This window comes from Schistocerca piceifrons, chromosome 10 (genome assembly GCF_021461385.2).
Source record: "Schistocerca piceifrons isolate TAMUIC-IGC-003096 chromosome 10, iqSchPice1.1, whole genome shotgun sequence".
NCBI classification, from domain to species: domain Eukaryota; kingdom Metazoa; phylum Arthropoda; class Insecta; order Orthoptera; family Acrididae; genus Schistocerca; species Schistocerca piceifrons.
In genome coordinates, this window is record NC_060147.1 from 93,375,373 (window position 1) to 93,398,634 (window position 23,262).

At 39.9% G+C, this 23,262-nt stretch overlaps 1 protein-coding gene across 2 annotated transcripts in view; it reads right to left on the reverse strand.

Annotated features, from left to right (window-relative positions):
• LOC124719001 (F-box/LRR-repeat protein 20-like) overlaps positions 1 to 23,262 on the reverse strand; it is a 74,775-nt gene that overhangs the window by 45,750 nt on the left and 5,763 nt on the right. For both annotated transcript variants that reach the window (XM_047244671.1, XM_047244672.1), the window contains exons 2-3: positions 14,502 to 14,815; positions 1,690 to 1,795 (exon numbers count right to left, since the gene is read on the reverse strand). In XM_047244671.1, coding sequence (XP_047100627.1) covers positions 1,690 to 1,795; positions 14,502 to 14,812 — 417 coding nt within the window. In that variant the 5' untranslated portion in view covers positions 14,813 to 14,815. The remainder of the gene's footprint in view (positions 1 to 1,689; positions 1,796 to 14,501; positions 14,816 to 23,262) is intronic.

A 23,262-nucleotide genomic window follows, 5' to 3' on the forward strand; every position in this document is an offset into this window, starting at 1 on the left:
CTACGGTCGCAGGTTCGAATCCTGCCTCGGGCATGGATGTGTGTGATGTCCTTAGGTTAGTTAGGTTTCACTAGTTCTAAGTTCTAGGGGACTAATGACCTCAGCAGTTGAGTCCCATAGTGCTCAGAGCCATTTTGTATAGTTATTTGCAGCCATAGGAACAATCCTGGGCACAGATCACTTTGGAAAACACAGTGTTGTGCCACAGCTTTGAGAGGAAGCAATGAACTCTTCTTGCATCAAACAGAATGACATCACAGAGAGGGGAGCAGCTGTTGGCCTGATGACAAGGCGCCGTTTGCTAAGAGAGCATATTCAGGACCAAAAACCACGCATTCAGTAAGCTAACACCACAAACTATGCTAACCAGTATAACTCAACCAGTTCTGATTCCAGGATGGGGGCGTTGCTGTTGGAGATATACTACTCAGCAACTCTCATGTATACTCTCCCTCTCCCCCACCCAAAAAATCAGACCATCATTCTCAGATGTTCTTTGTACTTAGCAGTAACCATGTACATACTGTGTGATGCAATCTACACCGGTCAATAACTACGAGACAGACAGCATTTGCAGTAGTACAAGATGGAGCAGCCATCTGCCACCCACAGACTTTGCCACCTGTAGGTGCAGGCTTCTGCCACCATGCTGTTGCCAGAAACTGTGGCTTCACACACACACACTGCCTGCCATTTGGATGAAATGCTAACACAGGCATGTTGTTTGCCCATGGCCAACTACATCACCAGGCCTCCATCCTGATTTGTGGAAAATGGTATTCCATCCTGATTTGCCAGCAGCTAAACTCCTGCCACAGTACGGGTCACGTCATGACCCCTACAACACTTTGTTTAGTTATGTTCATTACATCCAGATAATAACTCCCATATGCTTTACAGGAAGTAACCAAACCATGTTTCTCAAAATGATCTGTGCACCACAATTAATCTCAAAGATGCAAATACCTTTACCCAACGACCCCCACAACACTACAGGCGATCACAATCTGACGAAGAGGTGCCTGGTAACCTGAGGCCACTCTTGGTAAAATAGAAACTTTACTGTGAAGAGGTGACTGGTTGCAGTTACTTCCGAAAACTGTAGTTTTCTTGTTCAATACAATTGACGTTTTCATTGTTAAATTTTTTTTAATGAAAATGGTTCCATCAATTTACGTCCTTATTTACGTATAGTGTACACTTTCTCTTTCTTTAGGTATTGTAAAGTGTAAACCAGTTTTCACTTTCACATATTAGACTTCTTTTGTAAAACAACACACACAGGAAAAATATCAAAAGTCCACAAACACCTTCTCAAAATGTCACAATGCAAAGCAAACAAAATAAAGACTAAGAAGACAAAAAAGAGCAAAATTCAGTACTGCAGTACGAACGAACTCACTGAGAATAGGTTAAATTCCAATGACAGAGGACAATGCCACCCCCTCCCTTCATCAACTGATGTGTAAATGTCACACCTTCCTTCTGGGGAATCCGTGATGTCACCGTCTCGTTCTGGCCCCATTCTGTCGACAGACTGTGTAAATGTTGCTGTAAGAAACGCATTCTGTTCCACGACATCGAGTGTGAATCGACCTTAAAACTGGTATTATTGCATGCACACAAGAAGAATAATATGCTTCTGTCAGCTGCAAACAGAGCAACCTCACTCCAGCAGGTGGGCCATACCTCCAGATGCTCGACCGTTGTTCGCTGGCCAGGCACTACAAGCCTCTCTATGTTGGGGCAGTTCTCGACCAGGCAGCTGAGCTCAGAGGGCAACAGCTTGTGTCTCCTGAGGGCGGAACACAATAACAACAAAGGCTCAAACTACTGTTGCACAATCTGTGTGCAACAACACAATTGGTGGTGTACAATAACATCATAATTTCAATTTCCATAAAAAGAAAACCTTGAAATATGGGCTAACACTGTCCTGGACACCAACATATTAAAATTATTTATGAGGAAGAATTGCTGGTCAGTAATTACTTTCAGGAGGTGAAATATCAGTACTGCCAATAGGCAGATGTAAAAATAACGAATCAGAACAAAAGTTCCTTCTAAAAGAGCAATATGTTGGGGATGTTTAAAAGGGGGTAGGTAACTCAGCCCCATTGAGAGGGGGGACAATATGAAATGGGAGGAAGGGAGTGGGGTGTTGTCAGAAGGAGTAGGTAAAAGTACGTTGGTAAGCACTATGCCAGCTTTGCCAGCTTCAGTCAAAAGAGAGAGAGAGAGAGAGAGAGAGAGAGGTAGGGAGGGACAGAGGGAGGGTGGGGTGAATGGAGGGGGCCAAAGACAAAAACATAAAGGCAAAAAGAAAGTATAGAAAGTGATGAGACATAATACATGTAACAAAAAAAATGATTATGACAATCTTCTGTCATTATCAACAATGTTAAGAAATTACTCAACGTAAAACATGACCTGTTCAGTTGCCGACAGGCACAGTGGAAAGAATGTTAAAGATTATAGCTCTTGGCCAAAGCTGTTTTGGGAGGGATTGGAATGATCTTTCTCCAATGTCCCTCATTTCAGGGCATTATGATAGATAATCAGACCACTGATGAAAGATGTGGTTCAGTTGTTCCACTTCGGTGTGGTATTAGGTGACAAAGGAGGGAAGTCTTTTGTAGTTGGCTATCTTGGGGAAAATGGCACAGGAAATCTGTTTGCGGACTAGGTCTGTGGGATAGAGTCTGTCTATGAAGGCTTTGGTGAGATTTTCAGTACACTGGGAAAGGGAGTTCTTGTCACTGCAGATATGCTGTCCCCCGGGTGATCAGGCTGTATGGGAGGCATTTTTTCATGTGGAAGGGATGGCAGCTGTCAAAATGAAGCTGCTGTTGATGAATTTACTGTAGACAGAGGAGTGGATAGAGCCATCAGAGAGTAAGAGATGCACGAAGGTGCAAAGCTGGGTTGACGATGACCAGGGTGTCTTGGCCCTGAGTCCATATCATCAATGAACCTGGACCAGATCAGGAGTTTGGGGTTTTAAGAGGCTAGGAAGGTTTCCTCTAGATGTCCCATAGACAAATTGGCATAGGAAGGTGCCATGGGGGTGCCCATGCTTGTGTCACGGACCTGTCTGTACACCTTCCCTTCATAGAAGTAGTAGTTATGTGTTAAGTTAAAGTTAGTTAGTTGTATGAAGAATTAGGCAGTGGGTTCAGAGTATGGCTGTTGATAAAATATTGATATATCGTTATTTTTTACAAAAAAAAACATCGATATATATCGGCAATATTTTTTCACCAATATATCAATATCAAAATGGCAATATCAGGTGTCGATATTTTATTTTATATTATATTTGCTTGCAATTTTTGGTAAATATTGAACTTGTAGTAGAATATAATTTTGCTTTCCCTGTGTGAAAGCGTCTTACCACTTTTTGAGCTTTCATCATGTCCATTCTTTATCTCTGACTGTGTGAAGCAAGTACAGATGTCACAAAGAAGAAGTCTGATTGCACTGGCAGGTGGCCATGTGAAAGGTAAACCCGATATCCAATGTGAAGAAAGCTTACTTGTTTAGCAGTCTTTTGTTGTGCTGACCTGCAACTTAACATCTCCGCTATATGGAGAATAGCAATCTGTCCTTTTCATAACATTGTATTATTGAAACCTGGATTTTCCACTGTTCGATTTTGCCCAAAGTGGTATGTACAATGATTGCAATTTAACAAGGGTTGTTGGAAGCTATTGCAAATGAGCTCAGAATCACACTTGATGGAACATACAAAAATTTTCATGGCCCATTTTACAGAACCTTAACAACCTGTTGTGTATCCTGAAAAGCTAGCAAAGATTATCACCCATAATTAAGGCACACAGCATACAAAAATGAATTCAAATTATGATAACTTTATAGTGAGTTTAATACATGAAGAAAATTTTCCCTTACCCACTGTTTTCTTTTTCTTTTGAGTGAAGGAATTTGTCATTGTAATTTATTGTACCATGATTATTTTATGCTACATTTCTCAGACAGGATACAATTTCTCACTATTCTTGTCTCTGAATGCTCTCCAAGTCATGAAACAATGTAATTTCTGGTTAACTGAAGAGAATGAAGGCAGCAAAGTGAGCAAAGTGCAATATTGAGGAGAATAATGTTGACAGTGGCTAAATGAAATGGAACTCATAACTTTAACCTTCGAAATGATCTAATGACAACGTTCTGCTGGTGGCCAACTTCTTAACAGCTGACAGTGAGGACGCACCCCAAAAAGCCATTTCTAAATTAAATATAACTGTACAGAACAGTAACTTAACAATCTTGACCACAAAGTCAAAGCCCAAGACCAGGTCCCAAGAAAAAAATGCAATAACCGACCAGAAAATAGAGAGATTCAATGAATTCTCCTTCGCAAATGAAAAAGATATACTGGAAAAAAATGGAAGATTCAATCATATTAATGGAAGGAAACATATGCAGAATGCTGAGAAAAAAGGTGAGAAAAAAAGCCTTAATGAAGTTCTACAAAACAATGGCAATGCTAACTACACTTGATGGTAGTGAAACTTGGAGAATAACAGTTGGAAACGAAGAAGAATATGAGCTACAGAAATGGAGAGCAACTGACTACAGACTACCTGCAATAACAATTGGGACCCGAAGGTATAAATGAACAGATCAAGGAGTACAGAAACGAATGTAGAGTTCATATCACAAGAATGAATGAAAATAAAATGCTTAAAATAATAATGAATTACTGACCAATAGGGTCCCTGCATGTCACATTAAGAAAGGCCAAAATCACATAGAGCAAGTACATAAATACACATACCTTGGCACTACAATAAATGACCAGTGGGATCTTTCTGATGAGGTGAGAATTTGAATTGGAAAATCCAGGGCAGTCTTCAATAAGACAAGTAACCTTTTCAAGAATCATGGCTTAGAAATGACGACGAAGGTCAAACTTCTACGCTGCTACGTATTTTCCACCCTCTTCTATGGTGTCGAAACATGGACTCTGACAGAATCGTTGGGTAAGTGGCTGGAGGCTTTTGAGATGTGGCTGTACAGGAGAATGTTAAGAATACCGTGGACAGCGCATGTCACAAATGTCGAGGTTCTATGAAGAATGAAGAAAGAGAAAGAAGTACTGGCCACTGTGAAAGCAAGAAAGATCCAGTACCTGCAGAACAACAACAGATAGCATCTCCTCCAGATCATCCTGCAACGAAAAATACCAGGGAAGAGAAGCATTGGCTTAATAATATCAGAGCATGGACCTCTAAAACATCTATAGAGCTATTTAGAGCTGCAAGTGACAGGAAAAGCACTGCCAAGATGGTTGCTAACATCCGGAATGGATAGGAACCAGATGAAGAAGAAGAAGACCAATAGGGAAAGTTCAAAGGGTAGACCAAGAAAGAGGTGGAGAGATCAAACACAAACTAACCACAGGCTACAGAGGCACTGAAAACAATGAAAGAAGCAGAAGAAAGGGGAAGCAGAAAGAATATTTGCAAAGCACACTCATAGCTGGCAAAGAAACAAATTATTTGGTGATATGTTGTTGTTGTGGTCTTCAGTCTTGAGACTGCTTTGATGCAGCTCTCCATGCTACTGTAACCTGTGCAAGCTTCTTCATCTCCCAGTACTCACTGCAACCTACATCCTTCTGAATCTGCTATGTGTATTCATCTCTTGGTCTCCCTCTACGATTTTTACCCTCCACGCTGCCCTCCAATTGGAGGGCCCTCCATTGATGTTAAATTGGTGATCCCTTGATGCCTCAGAACATGTCCTACCAACCAATCACTTCTTCTAGTCAAGTTATGCCACAAACTCCTCTTCTCCCCAATTCTATTCAGTACCTCCTCATTAGTTATGTGATCTACCCATCTAATCTGCAGCATTCTTCTGTAACACCACATTTCGAAAGCTTCTATTCACTTCTTGTCCAAACTACTTATCGTCCACGTTTCACTTCCATACATTGCTACACTCCTTACAAATACTTTCAGAAACGACTTCCTGACACTTTAATCTATATTCGATGTTAACAAATTTCTAGGGACCGATGACCATAGCAGTCTGGTTCCTTTAATCCCACAAACCAACCAACAAATTTCTCTTCTTCAGAAACGCTTTTTTTGCCATTGCCAGTCTACATTTTATATCCTCTCTGCTTCGACCATCATCAATTATTTTGCTCCCCAAATAACAAAACTCCTTTATTACTTTAAGTGTCTCATTTCTTAATCTAATTCCCTCAGTATCACCCGACTTAATTCGACTACATTCCATTATCCTCATTTTGCTTTTGTTCATGTTCATCTTACATCCTTCTTTCAAGACACTGTCCATTCCGTTCAGCTGCTCTTCCAAGTTCTTTGCTGTCTCTGACAGAATTACAATGTCATCGGCGAACCTCAAATTTTTTATTTCTTCTCCAGGGATTTTAATACCTACTCCAAATTTTTCTTTTGTTTCCTTTACTGCTTGCTCAATATACAGATTGAATAACATCGGGGAGAGGCTGCAACTGTATCTCACTCCCTTCCCAACCACTGCTTCCCTTTCATGCCCCTCGACTCTTATAACTGCCATCTGGTTTCTGTACAAATTGTAAATAGCCTCTCGCTCCCTGTATTTTACCCCTGTCACCTTCTGAATTTGAAAGAGAGTATTCCAGTCAACATTGTCAAAAGCTTTCTCTAAGTCTACAAATGCTAGAAGCATAGGTTGCCTTTCCTTAATCTTTCATCTAAGATAAGTCGTAGCGTCAGTATTGCCTCACGTGTTCCAATATTTCTACGGAATCCAAACTGATCTTCCCTGAGGTCGGCTTCTGCCAGTTTTTCCATTTGACTGTAAAGATTTCGCGTTAGTATTTTGCAGCTGTGACTTATTAAGTTGGTAGTTTGGTAATTTTCAGATCTGTCAACACTTGCTTTCTTTGGGATTGGAATTATTATATTCTTCTTGAAGTCTGAGGCTATTTCGCATGTCTCATACATCTTGCTCGCCAGATGGTAGAGCTTTGTCAGGACTGGCTTTCCCAAGGCTGTCAGTAGTTCTAATGGAACGCTGTCTACTCCCGGGGCCTTGTTTCAACTCAGGTCTTTCAGTGCTCTGTCAAACTCTTCACGCAGTATCACATCTCCCATTTCATCTTCATCTACATCCTCTTCCATTTCCATAGTATTGTCCTCAAATACATTGCCCTTGTATAGACCCCCCAGTGCTCTGTCAAACTCTTCACGCAGTATCATATCTCCCATTTCATCTTCATCTACATCCTCTTCCATTTCCATAGTATTGTCCTCAAATACATTGCCCTTGTATAGACCCCCTATATACTCCTTCCACCTTTCTGTGTTCCCAGTTTAATGTGGAATCCAAACCACCTATTGTTCCTGGCAAATCTTCACATTACTAAGAGATGAAGGCTAGGTTAAAAGCAGACTGAGAGATTCCACTATCCAACCACAATCCAATCCCATGATCTTTCAGTTACCATGCATGTTCTTTACCATTAGAAGTGACTACTCCTTCCTTAACAATTACCCATCATTAACAGATATGAATTGGTAATATAAAAAAACAAAAAAGTAAAAATTTCCAGAATTGTTTACATCTAACAGTTTTTTCTCACTCTACTTATAGGAGAATTTGATGTTTAAAACATATTCATTAGATGAGACATTTATCAGTATCTGATGAGAAGTGTTTCAGAGAAATCACAATAACCTAAGACAATATATATCATGAGTTAAACTATTATATTCTCACTTAAAAGCTAAAAATGTTACTAGGTGTGTATCATAGTCTTGTTGTTGGCATCATTATGTCAATAACAACAACAACAGCAATAATAATAATAATAATAATAATAATAACAACAATAATAATTCTTTGTGGCTTCAGCAGCCAGGTGCACATCTAGCAATTGTTCACCACTTTGGTGACATGCATGCCTCTAATCTAAACCAGTAATTTTACTGAGGAAACAGTTTAATGTGGAATCCAAACCACCTATCGTTCCTGGCGAATCTTCAAATTACTAAGAGATGAAGGCTAGGTTAAAAGCAGACTGAGATATTCCACTATCCAACCACAATCCAATCCCATGATCTTTCAGTTACCATGCAAGTTCTTTACCATTAGAAGTGCTTACTCCTTCCTGAACAATTACCCATCATTAACAGATATGAATTTTTAAAACAACTGATGACAGCTATTATCAGGAAGGTGGTCTTTTATTACTCAAGTACTATATTCACAGCTTAAAATACAGGTAAATTTCACACTCTTTTCTTTTACATTAGTTGACTTATATTTGTCTTAGGAATGTCTTTGACCACTGATTCTACAGAGAAAAGGCTCCCCAAAATCACAATACAGATAGTAGTTTGCCGACAGTAAGGCGTCAAAGTTGAGTGAGTGTGGGAAGATACAAGATGACTTAGACAAAATTTCCAGTCGGTGTGATGAATGGCAGCTAACCATAAATGTGGAAAAATGTGTAGTAGGAAGATCAAACCTGAAGTGTTCTGATACAATATACTGGTGTCCTGCTTGACATAGTCAGTCATTTAAATATCTGCGCTTAATGTTGCAAAATGATATGAGGTGGAACAAGCATGTGAGAACTGTGATAGAGAAGGCGAATGGTCGATTTGTAACGTTCGGATATAGTACTACTAGTATCCTGCTTGACACAGTCAATTTGTTTAAGTATCTGCGCATAAAGTTGCAAAGTGATATGAGGCGGAACAGGCATGTGAGAACTGTGGTAGGGAAGGCGAATACTCAACATCATTTTGTTGGGAAAATTTTGGCAAAGTGTAACTCACCCATAAAGGAGACAGCATATGCAACCCATTTTTGAGTACTGTTCGAGTGTTTAGGATCCGCACCATGTCATATTTAAGGGAGACATCGACACAATACAGAGGCGGGCTCCTAGATTTATTACAGGTAGGTTCAAACAACAAGTGTTACGAAGATGCTTCTGGAACTCAAATGCAAATTCCTGAAGGGATGGTGCTGTTCTTCTCAAGAAACACTTGAGAAAATTTAGAGAACAGTCGTCTGAAGCTGACAGCCAAATGATTCGACTGCCACCAACATACATTGTGCCTAAGGACCACGAAGATAAGATATGAGATATTAGGGCTCATACAGAGGCATGTAGAGTGTAAAACTTCCTGGCAGATTAAAACTGTGTGCCCGACCGAGACTCGAACTCGGGACCTTTGCCTTTCGCGGGCAAGTGCTCTACCAACTGAGCTACCAAAGCACGACTCACGCCCGGTACTCACAGCTTTACTTCTGCCAGTACCTCATCTCCTACCTCCCAAACTTTACAGAAGCTCTCCTGCGAACCTTGCAGAACTAGCACTCCTGAAAGAAAGGATATTGCGGAGACATGGCTTAGCCACAGCCTGGGGGATGTTTCCAGAATGAGATTTTCACTCTGCAGCGGAGTGTGCGCTGATATGAAACTTCCTGGCAGATTAAAACTGTGTGCCCGACCGAGACTCGAACTCGGGACCTTTGCCTTTCGCGGGCAAGTGCTCTACCAACTGAGCTACCGAAGCACGACTCACGCCCGGTACTCACAGCTTTACTTCTGCCAGTACCTTGTCTCCTACCTTCCAAACTTTACAGAAGCTCTCCTGCGAACCTTGCAGAACTAGCAATCCTGAAAGAAAGGATATTGCGGAGACATGGCTTAGCCACAGCCTGGGGGATGTTTCCAGAATGAGATTTTCACTCTGCAGCGGAGTGTGCGCTGATATGAAACTTCCTGGCAGATTAAAACTGTGTGCCCGACCGAGACTCGAACTCGGGACCTTTGCCTTTCGCGGGCAAGTGCTCTACCAACTGAGCTACCGAAGCACGACTCACGCCCGGTACTCACAGCTTTACTTCTGCCAGTACCTTGTCTCCTACCTTCCAAACTTTACAGAAGCTCTCCTGCGAACCTTGCAGAACTAGCAATCCTGAAAGAAAGGATATTGCGGAGACATGGCTTAGCCACAGCCTGGGGGATGTTTCCAGAATGAGATTTTCACTCTGCAGCGGAGTGTGCGCTGATATGAAACTTCCTGGCAGATTAAAACTGTGTGCCCGACCGAGACTCGAATTCGGGACCTTTGCCTTTCGCGGGCAAGTGCTCTACCACTTGCCCGTGAAAGGCAAAGGTCCCGAGTTCGAGTCTCGGTCGGGCACACAGTTTTAATCTGCCAGGAAGTTTCATATCAGCGCACACTCCGCTGCAGAGTGAAAATCTCATTATGTAGAGTGTAGTTTATCCTTCATTCTATTTGCAAGTGGAACAGAAAAGGAAATGACGAGTAGTGGTACGGGGTACCGTGGTGGCTTGTGAAGTATCTATATAGATGTAGATGTAGGTGAGAGGGGGCAGCTAAAAACAGACAGGTCAGAAAATGAAAGGTGTAGAAAACTAAAACGGAGTGAACAAAGTAGTAATTACTGTGAACAAATGCTGAGACAGATGCAGAGCATGCTCTACAACATGACAGTCATGTAATCAGTGCTTGTTTCACTGCACACACCATCTTGATTCTCCCCTTGGACTCCAGTTTCTCATAACTCCACAGGTGGGAACTACAGCTACAACATATCCTCGGTTCTTGTCACTCACCTCACCTTAATTTACATTAATTTTTTCTGTCTCAGCATTTCTTCACAGTAACTATTCCTTTTTTCAATCTGTGTAAGTTTTCTACTTCTTTCATTTTCTCAGCCTCCTCCCTCCTCTATTACATACAATACATTTGGATTTTCACTCTTTATTAGCTTGTGCACAGAGTTTCAGCAGTAACCTCTGTCTTGCATACTACCTTGTCTTCCATCTTTAAGCTCTTAGGTTTTCAAATTCTTTCTGGTGCAGTCCCCTACAATCAGTTTTCCTTCTCGTGCCATCCAGTAAGTGTCCCCTGATCCAGGTTTCTGGCTGAGTTTTCCAAGTTCTATCTCTTTTCCTAGACCTCTCCAGTGCCTTTCCCTTTACCCCTCTACCTTCCCCTTCAACCCTTCTGCTGGAAGAAGGACCCACTGGCTAGAAAAGCTTGCGTTAAATTAAACCTTTTTTTAAATGTGTATTCTCCTGTCACCACTTAGTGAGTAGATTTTTTTGTCCATCCAATACCAAACAATGGAATATCCAAATGGAATGTAACAATGTTATGAAAAGGAAAATTGCTACTCACCATATAGTGGAAATGCTGAGTTGCAGATAGGCACAACAAAAATACTGTCACAAATTAGCTTCCAGCCAGTATGGCCTTCATCAAAAATAGACGATCAACACACACATGCACACACACACGCACACACAAACACACACACACACACACACACATGACTGCAGTCTCTGGCAACTGAAGCCACAGAACTGGCCAAAACCTAATTTGTGAGTCTTTTTGACAGTCAGTCAGACAGACAGACAGACAGACACACACACACACACACACACACACACACACACACACACACACACACACACACACACACAACTGCAGTCTCTGGCAACTACTGGCCAAAAGCTAATTTGTGACAGTCGTTTTGTTGTGCCTATCTGCGACTCAATTACATTATACTGTTATTAGTTCAAAGGAATAACAAGTTGAATTTGCCAACTGTTCTGCACTGTTTTAACAGTACCATGGGTATTGATCAGTCTAATATATAATGCCTCCCAAAAAGAAGGACACCCAGAAGACATGGTCAGATGTCAATGTAGCTACACACCATCAGCAGACATGTAAATGATTACAGAGTTGCAATACTCTATGACAAGTAGAACAGCCACCAGAGAGTATTACCATATTTTATGTTTAGAGTTACCACCAGGACTGGCAGAGTATATAAGGGATGTAAAGTGCATCAGATGTTGAGTGATTATTGTGAAGGATACAGAGATGCAGAGTACTCATGTGACACACTGTTATCAACACCTGACAGTTTGAGAGAAGCCTCATTGTGGATCTCCATTGCCTGACTGGTAGAATCATAACATCCAGTTTTTTGGGGTATTTGGATGTGACAGTGACCTGATGTCAGGCTGCATGGGAATGTGACTCAGCGTCAGGGTTCTGGTCGACAACAACTGAATACCATGAACTGTTCCTGCTGCCTGAGAATGAGCAGTTGACTTCCTGCGGTGAAGTGTTACCCTGCACGACTGGTTGGAGACTAGCAGCAGCAGGACTTGGGTATTAATGTGCAGTGGTGCCATGACAGGGGAGCATGGACTACTGATGAATGACATCGCATGGTGTTCAGTGGTAAATCGTGACACTGCACTACCCCCAATGACCACTGTAGGTGAGTATGGCAGCAACACGTCGCGAGGTCCCATTCTACCAATGGTTTGGAGAAACACAGTGGTGTTACTCTTGATGCCATGGTGTGGGGAGCAATTGGATATGACTGGTCACAGCTGATACTGGTTTGAGGGAACTCTGTCAGCACAACAGTATGTCATGTATATCCTACACCCTCATGTGTTGTCTCTTAAGTGACACTGTGGTGCCATTTTTCCTCCACCCATGGCATGTGTCTCTATGAAATGACTGCATGATGTTGAGGTACTCCCGTGGCCAAAAAGATCCTCAGATCTGTCCCTGATGTATGTGGGACCAGATCAGACATTAATTCTGTCCCCGCACCTGTTTCAAGGATATGAAAGGCCATTTACAACAATTGTGGGCCGGTTTGCCTCAAAACAGGATAAAATCACGTTATGACACCCTTTCCAACTGAATCAGTTCATGCATCCAGGCAATATCATACTGATAAGTGGGCCCCTATTGTCATGTACTTCACAAATTTGACTCAATTGTCTAATCACTGCAACAATATCATATAACTTTCCATCCCACAAAGTTTCATTTCGTTACCTGGTCTCTTCCGGGTGTTTCACTTTTTTTGTCAGGCAGTGTAGGTTTCACTTAATGGTTTGCTCACTTATTTTTGCATCCTTCAGTTCACTTTGTAATTTTTGCAATGTGGGGTATCAGTTTGTTTATTTGTATTTTACAGAGACAAACTTTATACAATTTATGAATCCATGTGGTTCTGTCATGTCAAAGTCATCTTCGGGATACTCTGTATATTTCTGCCATATTTTAGACTATCTGCAATTAAAAGAATTGTTTTAAATCAAGTGTTTAATTGGGAATGTTTGTAGTAGTTATATTAACACTGAAAATGTAATTTTGTAAAGAAATTGCATTAAAAATAACAATATTGGTTTTATATGTCTGAAATATTTGTTTATCACACCATCTCTTGTGAACACACGACTTTGCTAGGGCACTGACGTAGCTTTTGTGAGAGTCAGTTGCAAGAATAGTTCACAATTGAACTAAGTTGTGGTTGAAGAAAATGTACCAACAAGAATAGAAATAGATGCTGTATCTGTTGATAACAAAGTCTGAAAGTGTGCTCACTGTTTACATTTGAAATATTTATTCAGCATGATGTATGTGAATCTTACAAAGAACCTGAGATACCTGTAACTGTTTAACAACTGCCTGCAATTGCCAGCACACTATTGACCTACCAGTATGGTTTATGTTGATGCTGTGTACACTTCTATCTTGTTTACAGCATGGTGCTGTATAGTCAACTTAATCACAGACAACCACTTTTAGCATGCTATCCGCTTTTATCTTGACGATGGGACTTGGTTCTAAGCAATTACTTTGCTTTGCCACGACAGTTTATAAATCAGGCAGTGTGAAAGATTTTATTCATCATGCCAGCAATGAAGTAAATCAGATAAACGAAGATTTTGTTGCACTGCTAGTTATCAGTTTTCTTCACAATGTGCAAAATATGCATTATACTAGAATTAAATGTACATGGAATAGATAAGTCTTTACCGTTAGGTGAGAATGAGTATGTTACAATTATTGGAAATAAGAGTCTGATCAGTAAAGTACTTTCCAATTTCTTTCTGATATATATGTCCATGTTTCCCAATCCTTATTTCTTTTTCTTAAATGATGGCAACTCTAAAACATAAGCAAAAACACAAAGTAACCAATCATTGAATTTAAAGTGATTTTGAGGCTTTGCTCCATCATCAAATGATATTTCCGGTGTTTATCAAGCATACTTTGCTCCTGAGAAACTAATGGTGTTGAAATATCTACAGTGTTTCAAATTGATCATTTTGAGTGCAGAAAGTTTTTGGGGGGTTAGTAAGAAGAAATTCTGCAATAAAAGACACTTATTTAAAATATTCTAGATATTTCATGATGGTCAATTTACCGAGCAATGCGCCTGAGCTAAACAATGGAACTGACATCTGAATATGGACCAAAGCCCCCAGAATGCACTGTAAACACACACACACACACACACAGTTTAGTGACTTGTTACTTTTTGTTTTTATTTATAATTATTCTGCACTCCTATGTCGCTAGCCACCCTGGAGTACTTTACAGGAAACATACCGACCTACCAAGCTTTCAATAGTTGACAGCTGGACTTACCAGTGTATCTCGAGCTCAGTGAGGCTGTGGCACGTGCGGAACACGTGATGCAGCATGCCAGACGGTAGCATGCGCTGCAGCCTGAGCACTCGCAGCTGTGGCATGCTCATCACCAGCGACAGGGCCTCTTTGTCAGTCTGGTTTTCACCGACGACGTAGTCACTGTCGCGCCAGAGTGTGTCATCATTACACACGGCCTGCCATCGCCTGTTCACATGGCTCGGCCCTGCGGCCAGCTCCTCTCGGGACAGGTACGAGAAGATGTGTAGGAGGATTTCATCCGGGAAATCACTGATGTAAATGGAACCCATAGCCTATTTGGAAAGCACACATGTTAATTATGTAGGAATACAAATTTGAATGCAACTTCAAGACTTGAACAAGTCAAACTCAAATACAAGTAGTTAACACACAAGACAGAAAATTAAGACAATTCATCGGAGACATTACGTTAATACCTGGTAGCACTGTGTCCAGCCTTGACACCGAACTTAATCTGGCAAGGAAGAGAGTCGACAGGCTCCTTCAGTTATGCCATATCCAGTTTGTAATGTAACAGACCAAGATGTGTTATTGATGAATGACTAACACTGACTATGTCACTTACAAGCATAACCAATATCACTACTACTCAACTATGTTTGCCACATAAACACAGCAAAATTACTAGTATTTTCATAATCCCAAATAGAAGTAAAAGTACAACTCTGTATAACATTAAGTTTTGAAAAACAACCATTAGTAACATGTTTGGTAAATTAATTAGGTGTAGTTGATGTGAAGACTTCTGACTGGTAAAAACATATATTTCACAAAACAGAATCTAAAAGGATGTATATTACTCGACTATGACTAGAAAATCTGTGTTTAAGTTTTATTAATAACGCCATGATGCATTTCATTTTAATAGATCTATAATCCATTTTTTGTAATTATAATTTAGTTAAAAAGTAACTGTCAATAATACACACACTGGTTTTGACTGTTAAGAATATACTTACAATTCAGTGGCTGTGCCTGTGAAACCAGTGCAAATTTTGTTCATGTGAGTGCACAAGATCATGTCAGTAGGCGTGCATCAAAGTTTTGTGGAAATTCAACCAAGGTAGTTTAAAAATCATTACACTAAATATGTGATTAGATTTATTGCATACATGTTATTATTTCGAGTACCAACCATGCCAAATAACACACCTCATGACTATGTTACTGCAGTGAGCAGATATAATCAGCAGTTATCTTCGACAACAGAACATTCAAGTTCTCAAACAAAACTGTGACTTTTTCTGCCAAGAGGTACTGAAATTATACCAAACTTTGTAATTACATTGATATACGCACAATTTAAGTGCATATTTAATCTGAATTACAGCCTGGAGGGATGGTACAGGCTGAAGCCACTCCTCGATAATTAGATCCTACAGAGCTACCAAATTACAGGGATGCTGATTGGTGCATTTCACCTACTGTTGAAAACGGCCACAGACATTTTCCACGTAATTAAGATTGGGATACTAAACAGGTCACTTGAGGTGCAATAGGGAGCCTCCGTGTTCATCAAAACCAGAAACATTATGTGTGCAGACCAGTGAACATGGTTTTTGTTGTCTTGAAAGATGCAAGTCTCCACAGCACACTCATGATGAATATGTACAGGGAGACACAAGTAAACTTGAACTAATTCAATGGGTCATAATTTCCCTCTGAAAGCTTGTAGAAATGGGAGAGTTGTTTTAATGATTTCAGTAGCTCTGTGAGAGTCAAAGTACTACCCATTGTCGGCAAGTTGATTGTTGTTCCAGAGCATGAGGTCCTTTGTCTGGTATAATGCCATGCTTGCTTGGATTGTATCAGTTAGTTGGTAGCCTCAGCCGTCACCGCTTGTGAAGTCTCTGAGTGTGTAGTTCTTACTGCATGACAATAATGGGCAAATTAGTGATTTGTTTGCAGTCTTGAGCTGTTAGAAACATGCAATACACACTTCAAGAGCGGGTTTTTATAGTGAAAACATAATGGAGGGCAGACTCATTGGTTTCAACGAAATGGCATTCCAAAGAGAATTCAATATGTGCAATTTTCTGAAGAGAATTCAATGTTTGAAATTCTCCAAGAAAAGCAACAATTTTATTAACTGTTAAGGAAGCTGGAGATAACTGGTGTACTAAACAGTGACACTGGTAAACATAGACCATCACTGAGTGCAGAGGTTATTGATAATGTTCGAAGATGCTTGGAAAACTCTGCTAGTGATTAAGCCAGGAGACAGGCATTTCAATTGCATATTGTGTATGTCACAAAGCTGCAAAGAAATCGGCACTGCTACCATACAGAGTGTAATGATGCAGGCATTGCAAGAAACAGATCATGAGAAAACAATGTGTTACTGTCAATAGTTTCCTGATTTGAATGTCAAGACATTAACTTAAGTTTACAGATTATGCATGATTCCATCTGTCAGGTTACATCGACACACAAAACAGCAGATACTGAGCTGGTGTAAACCCATTTATCATCCACAAACCACCACTGCATGATGAAAAGGTTGGAGTGGAGTGTGCAGTGTCAGCTTCTAGGCTTGTTGACCCTAATGTGTCACATGTCTAACGTTTTCATGCAACTTGTAACCAGTTTCTTTGGTGACCAAAATAATCTCAAAAAAATCTGCCCTCCCTCCCATCACACGACCTAACCCACCAAGATTTTTTCTTGTGGGGGTATCTTAAAAGTTGAGTGTATGAGATTAGACCATGGACTACCACAGAACTCCATAAGGCCATTTACACATGAAATAAGCAGCACTGGTGAGGATTCACTTCACAGAATGTCGCGGAATATGATGAAATGAGTACTGTTAGGCATTGATGCTGGCAGGGGCCACTTCCAACATTAGCTGTGAGGACTTCATCTCCCAAAACTGCAAATGTGCCCTATTATTGGTTACAAAATTATGACTCATTAGACTAGTTCAGGTTTATATGGATCACGCTGTAGAAGAAAGGGCAACACTTGCCTGTCAAGAATTTTGAAATAAATATCCCAGTTCATGTTCACTGTAATCTGAATGAGTGGGCACAAATCATGGTGTGAAAGACACCCCAAAAACATAGAACCACCTACAACCTGAACTACACCCGTCACACACTGAGGGTTAAACATCTCATTTGGCAGTCAGTGCACTAAATGCCTTAATTGAAAGAGAGATGAAAATATAACTCTTTGGATCACACTACATGCCTTCTGTCAGCTACTATTCACTTTCTGTGTCATTCAGCCCTCAAAGACGTGCACTTTCATGTGCCACTGTGAGCTATGGCCATTACAGAGGTACCTAATCCCTAATGTCTACTGCATGCAGTTCTATTCAGGATGTTCACTTGCAAACTGGTTGGGTTGGCCTTGCATTCACTGACTCACAGGATTACACTGGCACCTCATTCCTAATGCCTACTGCAAGCAGCTCTCTTTGAAATGTTCATTTGGAAACTGGTTGAGATGGACCTAGTCACTGATGGCCTTTAGTTCCTTTTGGACTTGAAACTGATTCTCATTGATGATGTGTGACATTGGTCTCTGTTCTCCATCTGTTAGGTTCTTTTTACAAGCACTGTTCTTACATTCAATTACATAGTAACAAGCAGTACACCTTTCATGTAGACTCACTGGGTAGGCTGCATTAATACGCCAACAAATTGACCAACTTCATACACGGTGCAGTCAAGGATACATCCAAATTCAACAGCTTCATTCTTTTGCATCTCTACACAGACCTATCTTACTGCACTGATTTCGCACAACTGACTGGCGTATATGCATCACTCCACAGGTATGACACATCAGTGGTCCAGGGTCATGTGAGTGCCTGGTACTAATTCTACATCACCTCATTGTTACAAAGTGACCAACAGCAGGTGAACAATATTTTGACCACTATGTGTATATTTACAATCTTGGAAGTTATGAAGAAAAGGAGAACTAGTTGTAGCATATAACACCAGCAAATAATAAAATGAGTTAAACACACTCACTTTCACAATCAAGTTTGCCATACAAGTTTCATCTAAATCTGTACTCACAAGCCTTTATATTGTGTGCACCAGGGGTACATTTTCTCCATTTGTATTCTGTATGCAGGTCCTACATGGGAAAAGAGATTGTTGGTATCACTCTATATGAGCCTAAATTTCTCTACATTTAGCACTGGAGTCATTACACATATTTTTTGTTAAAGAAAATATAATTCACAAGTTATTGTTGAACGTCAGTTCTCTGAATTTAGTGAATAATGCTCTCTATGAAGCTCAACATTTTTCTTGGAAAGTCTTCCACTGCTGTTTGTAAAAAATTTCTGTGACACTTTTGTGCTGGCTAAACAAATCCCAGACAAATCACGAAGCTCGTTTTTCAATATTTTCTTTACCTTCCATTAATCCAAGACTAACAAACTCTACTGAAGAACTGACCAAACAAGTATGACTTTTCTTCCAATAAATATGAATCTGGTATCTGCATTCCCCATGGCTAAATTTATGTGGTTTCCTGTAGTGTTACAAATACAGTAGAATCATGACGATTCAACTTCCGATCAACCAACTCCTCGGATTATCCAACCATGCATCTGATCACCCATCTGTGCTTTGCGCCGAACTGTGTGACAGCATTATCTATTGATTTTACTAACCACGTACAACTGTATTCCTAGGTAAGCGCCAAGCTACCCCTCTGAGACTGAGCTCCAACGAAGTTGCATGAAAGCTATGTTTTTGCCCCCCGCTTACCCATAACGAATGGACCTGGATGTTACTGGGTGGTTAGAACAATGTTACATGAGAAAATACATCAGCACTTTTTAGAGACAACAGAAGAAAGTTGTGATCTTTTTGAAGCAATGAGAAGCCTTGACACAAAGTATGCAATTTACTACATGGCTGCCAAAGCTTGGGAAGAACGTAGAAAAACCATTCCAAAAAATAATGGAAGAAAGTTTTTCCTAACCTAAATCAAAAGCAAAATAGTGCCAGATACTGCAGATTGAGTTGCTGGTTTAAAAACTTTTCATAATGATATCCATCCTGCTAACAAAGAGGAATGGGTAGAAGAAAGTGACATTGATTCTATTACGAATGAAGAACTTGAAGATGATCAGAGCCGTGCTCTTGTTTTGCAACAGTATAGTGGTAAGCAAGAGGAGTCAAATTATGAAAAGAAGAAGAGATGAAAAGATTAGCTACTCTGCAGCGATGGATGTGTTCTGGACTGCCCTCAAATATTTAGAACAACACCCAATCGCTACATCTATGGACATATTGTGTGCATAGAAGTGGGTTGATGTAGCCGCAAAGTCAATAAATAAATACACACACACACACACACGCATTTTCAAATAGATTTACAGTGTCCAATATTTTCTGTTTTTCTTGTTGTTTATTAGAAATGTAGTAATTTTGACTTAATTGTGATTTACTATATTGTTGCCGCCATTGTGGCCAAGTGGTTCTAGGCGCTTAAGTCCAGAACCGCGCTGCTGCTACGGTCACAGGTTCGAATCCTGCCTTGGGCATGGATGTGTGTGATGTCCTAAGGTTAGTTAGGTTTAAGTAGTTCTAAGTCTAGGGGACTGATGACCTCAGATGTTAAGTCCCTTAGTGCTCAAAGCCATTTTAACCATTTTTACTAAAATGTTCTGAGCTCTGTAAATGACTTGTCTCATTCTCCTCTGATAATCTGACCTTTTTACCGCTCTGACCACCACCTGGTCCCAAAAGTGATGGTCAATTGAAGTCCTACTGTACTGGTGGTAGCACTTCTGTTATTCCCTTCTGAGCAACATCAGGTCGGCATCTATATTTTTATACTTCAGAGTATTTACATCACCTGTATTGCCAAGATATTTACACAATTATTTTTATTTTTATGTTTAATGTGGAGTTTTTAAGATCCCGATAATGTGGTCTTGCCTTTCTCAATTGACACAAGAACTTATAGCGAGGGGAGCCGCAAGTGTCGAGAGCCTTGTTGCTCTTTATTGTAAAAAATAGAAACAAAAAGGAAATGTGAAAGCCTTGTAAATAGATAGTCAGTATCACGAAATGAGTCAATTCTCACTTGTCTGTCAAACGGAAATGGTTTGCGAATGTATAGTATCATAGTGTATTAATCTTGTCAAGGGTGTTACCTGTAGCAAGATAAATGGTGAGCATTAAGAAAGTTATTTTTCAGCTGAGGAGAATTTTATTTATTCTGCACGATAATTGGAAGCAAATAAGGAAGAAATATGTAGAGTTCAATATCCAATGAAATGACGTCATTTAGAGACAAGAGCACAGGCTTCTTTTACAAAGAAATCATTCCATCATTTGCCTGCAGCAATTTAGGGAAATCACAGAAAACCTAAATCTGGACAGCCTGAGGGGATTTGGATCATCTCCCTCCTAAACTAGGAGAGTATTTCTGCCTGAAAGAGCAGATAGGCAGTTGTTAGCATCCCACTTAAGATAATGAATTGACATCATTTAGTTCCAGTAAAATAGGAATAGAGGAATTATGGGTAAAGTTTAAACTGATTGTAAATCATACTTGTGGTTAACAGAAATTCACAAATCTGTAAAATGATGTGTGAAGCTTACAACAATTACCATCAACATACCTTAGCAATAGATCTTGCTGAGAACCCCAGAAAATTCTAGTCCTACGTAAAATCACTAAGTGGGTCTAAGGCTTAGATCCAGTCATTCGTTAATCAGTATGGTGTGGCAGCAAAAGTTAAGTAAAAGTTTTACCTTTCACATTTAAGAAATCGTTCACGCCAGAGAATCGTACAATGATACCGTCCTTTGACCATCGCCGTAGACTCCTGTATGGAGGACTGAGTAATAAGCAACCATTCCCTTCATCCATAACACAAACCCAACACTACACTGTGTGTGCACTAATGAAAGTCATCCAAAGGACACAGGTGCACACTTGACACTTCGCAATAGTTCATAGGAAGCAACAGCAAATCACTTCCACTAGGACCTTGACACAAACACTGACGGAAGAATTCTGCATCTGCCTCAACATGCTCATTCCATGATTCTGGTAGAGAACAAACTAACAGAAGAATACAATCTGAGATATAGCAAGGAGCAATAGTTCCACTTTCTACAATTCTACTCCTCAACTAATTTTTTTTTTTTTCTATTATATACTTATTTCATATAAAAGATGTCCCGGAAAAGTTGCGACAAATTTCCAGGGAAGGTGGGACACACAATAAAGTTTGATAATTGCACAGCAGTCCATGGCTGTGAATGTTAGGTTTAAGTTTAAGTGGTAACAGTGGTTGAGGATCTGAAAGGAAATGAGAGAATGATTAATCTGAAATATTTATAATGTACAACATGAACATAGCTCTAATTTTATAAAAGATGCTCGAAGTTCACACCATCAGCATCAGACGCCTGACACCAACAGAGCATTGACTGCCAGACACGCTTGAACACACCGAAAGTTTCTTTGATTGTGAATGATTTCATGGCTCCCCATGGAAAGGCACCTAGACTTGATAAATCTGGTGAGTGTAGTAGCAGTACTCTAGTATACATCATTTGAAGGTATGGGTTGCTATGTGATTTTCAATCCTTATCATGTACCCCAAGTCCCCCAAAAAGTTTATGCCACAACATTTCCATGACATCCAGTATGCAATGTACACAGATTCGATTAGATTAGATTAGTACTTGTTGCATAGATCATGAATATAACACTTCGTAATGATGTAGAACTGCCAAACTCTGCAGAATTTCAATAATTTTTATTATTCACAATTACAGTAATCTATTTATTCCACATGGAAACAGTTTATTTACACAAATATTCACAATTTATGATCCCTGTAAACAGTATGTCAAATTTGAACACCCTAAAACTGTTGGTTTTAAAACCGACATAGCTTATTTAAAAGCTCTCGTTCTCCAGTCTTTAATTAATGATTTACTTTTCTAAAAATATTTCAAAAGTTATTCATATTTGAATTTGTGTGTTCCAGAATGCTCCAATCTTAAGACGTATGTAACTCTTTCTAAAATACAGTGTTATAGTTTTTAGCTCCAATTTTTCTATCTCCTTTGTGTACACTTTCACTAACCTAATATGTCACTTTAGTAAGTATTCCAATTAGGAAATATCACTTTCTAGAAAATTCTTGGCCAACTTTCAAATCTCCATGCACATTAAAAGCCACCCCCCATAAAATAGTGGCTATTATTTTGCTGTTTTCTAATTATATGGCTCTTGACTACACAAATTTGCTTCACTGTCTTCTGTATTTCATATCTTCCACTTTTTATATCTTATAATATCCAAAATGTATTAGCCTTGTATTTAAAAATTTGTAATATCTGTAATACACATATCCAAAAAAGGTTATGTGTGTAAAACACCGGTCAGTCACTTTTCAGTAATCGTCAAGAAAAATAACATGTTAATAAGTCAGGGCCCAGTTGTAAACAAGCAAATTTCTATGTTCAAAATTTCATCATGTAATTTTCAGTCATCATTCTGTAATAACAATATTAAGTCAATCACTGCCATTGTAAAACTTCTCCTAATTGTTGCAGCTTACCAATTTGTGTTACAATATTGATGTTCATGCATAACAAAAAGAGCACTCCATCGTCTGGCCACAAGAGGCCTACCGGGACCATCCGACCGCCGCGTCATCCTCAAGTGGAGGATGCAGATAGGAGGGGCGTGGGGTCAGCACACTGCTCTCCCGATCGTT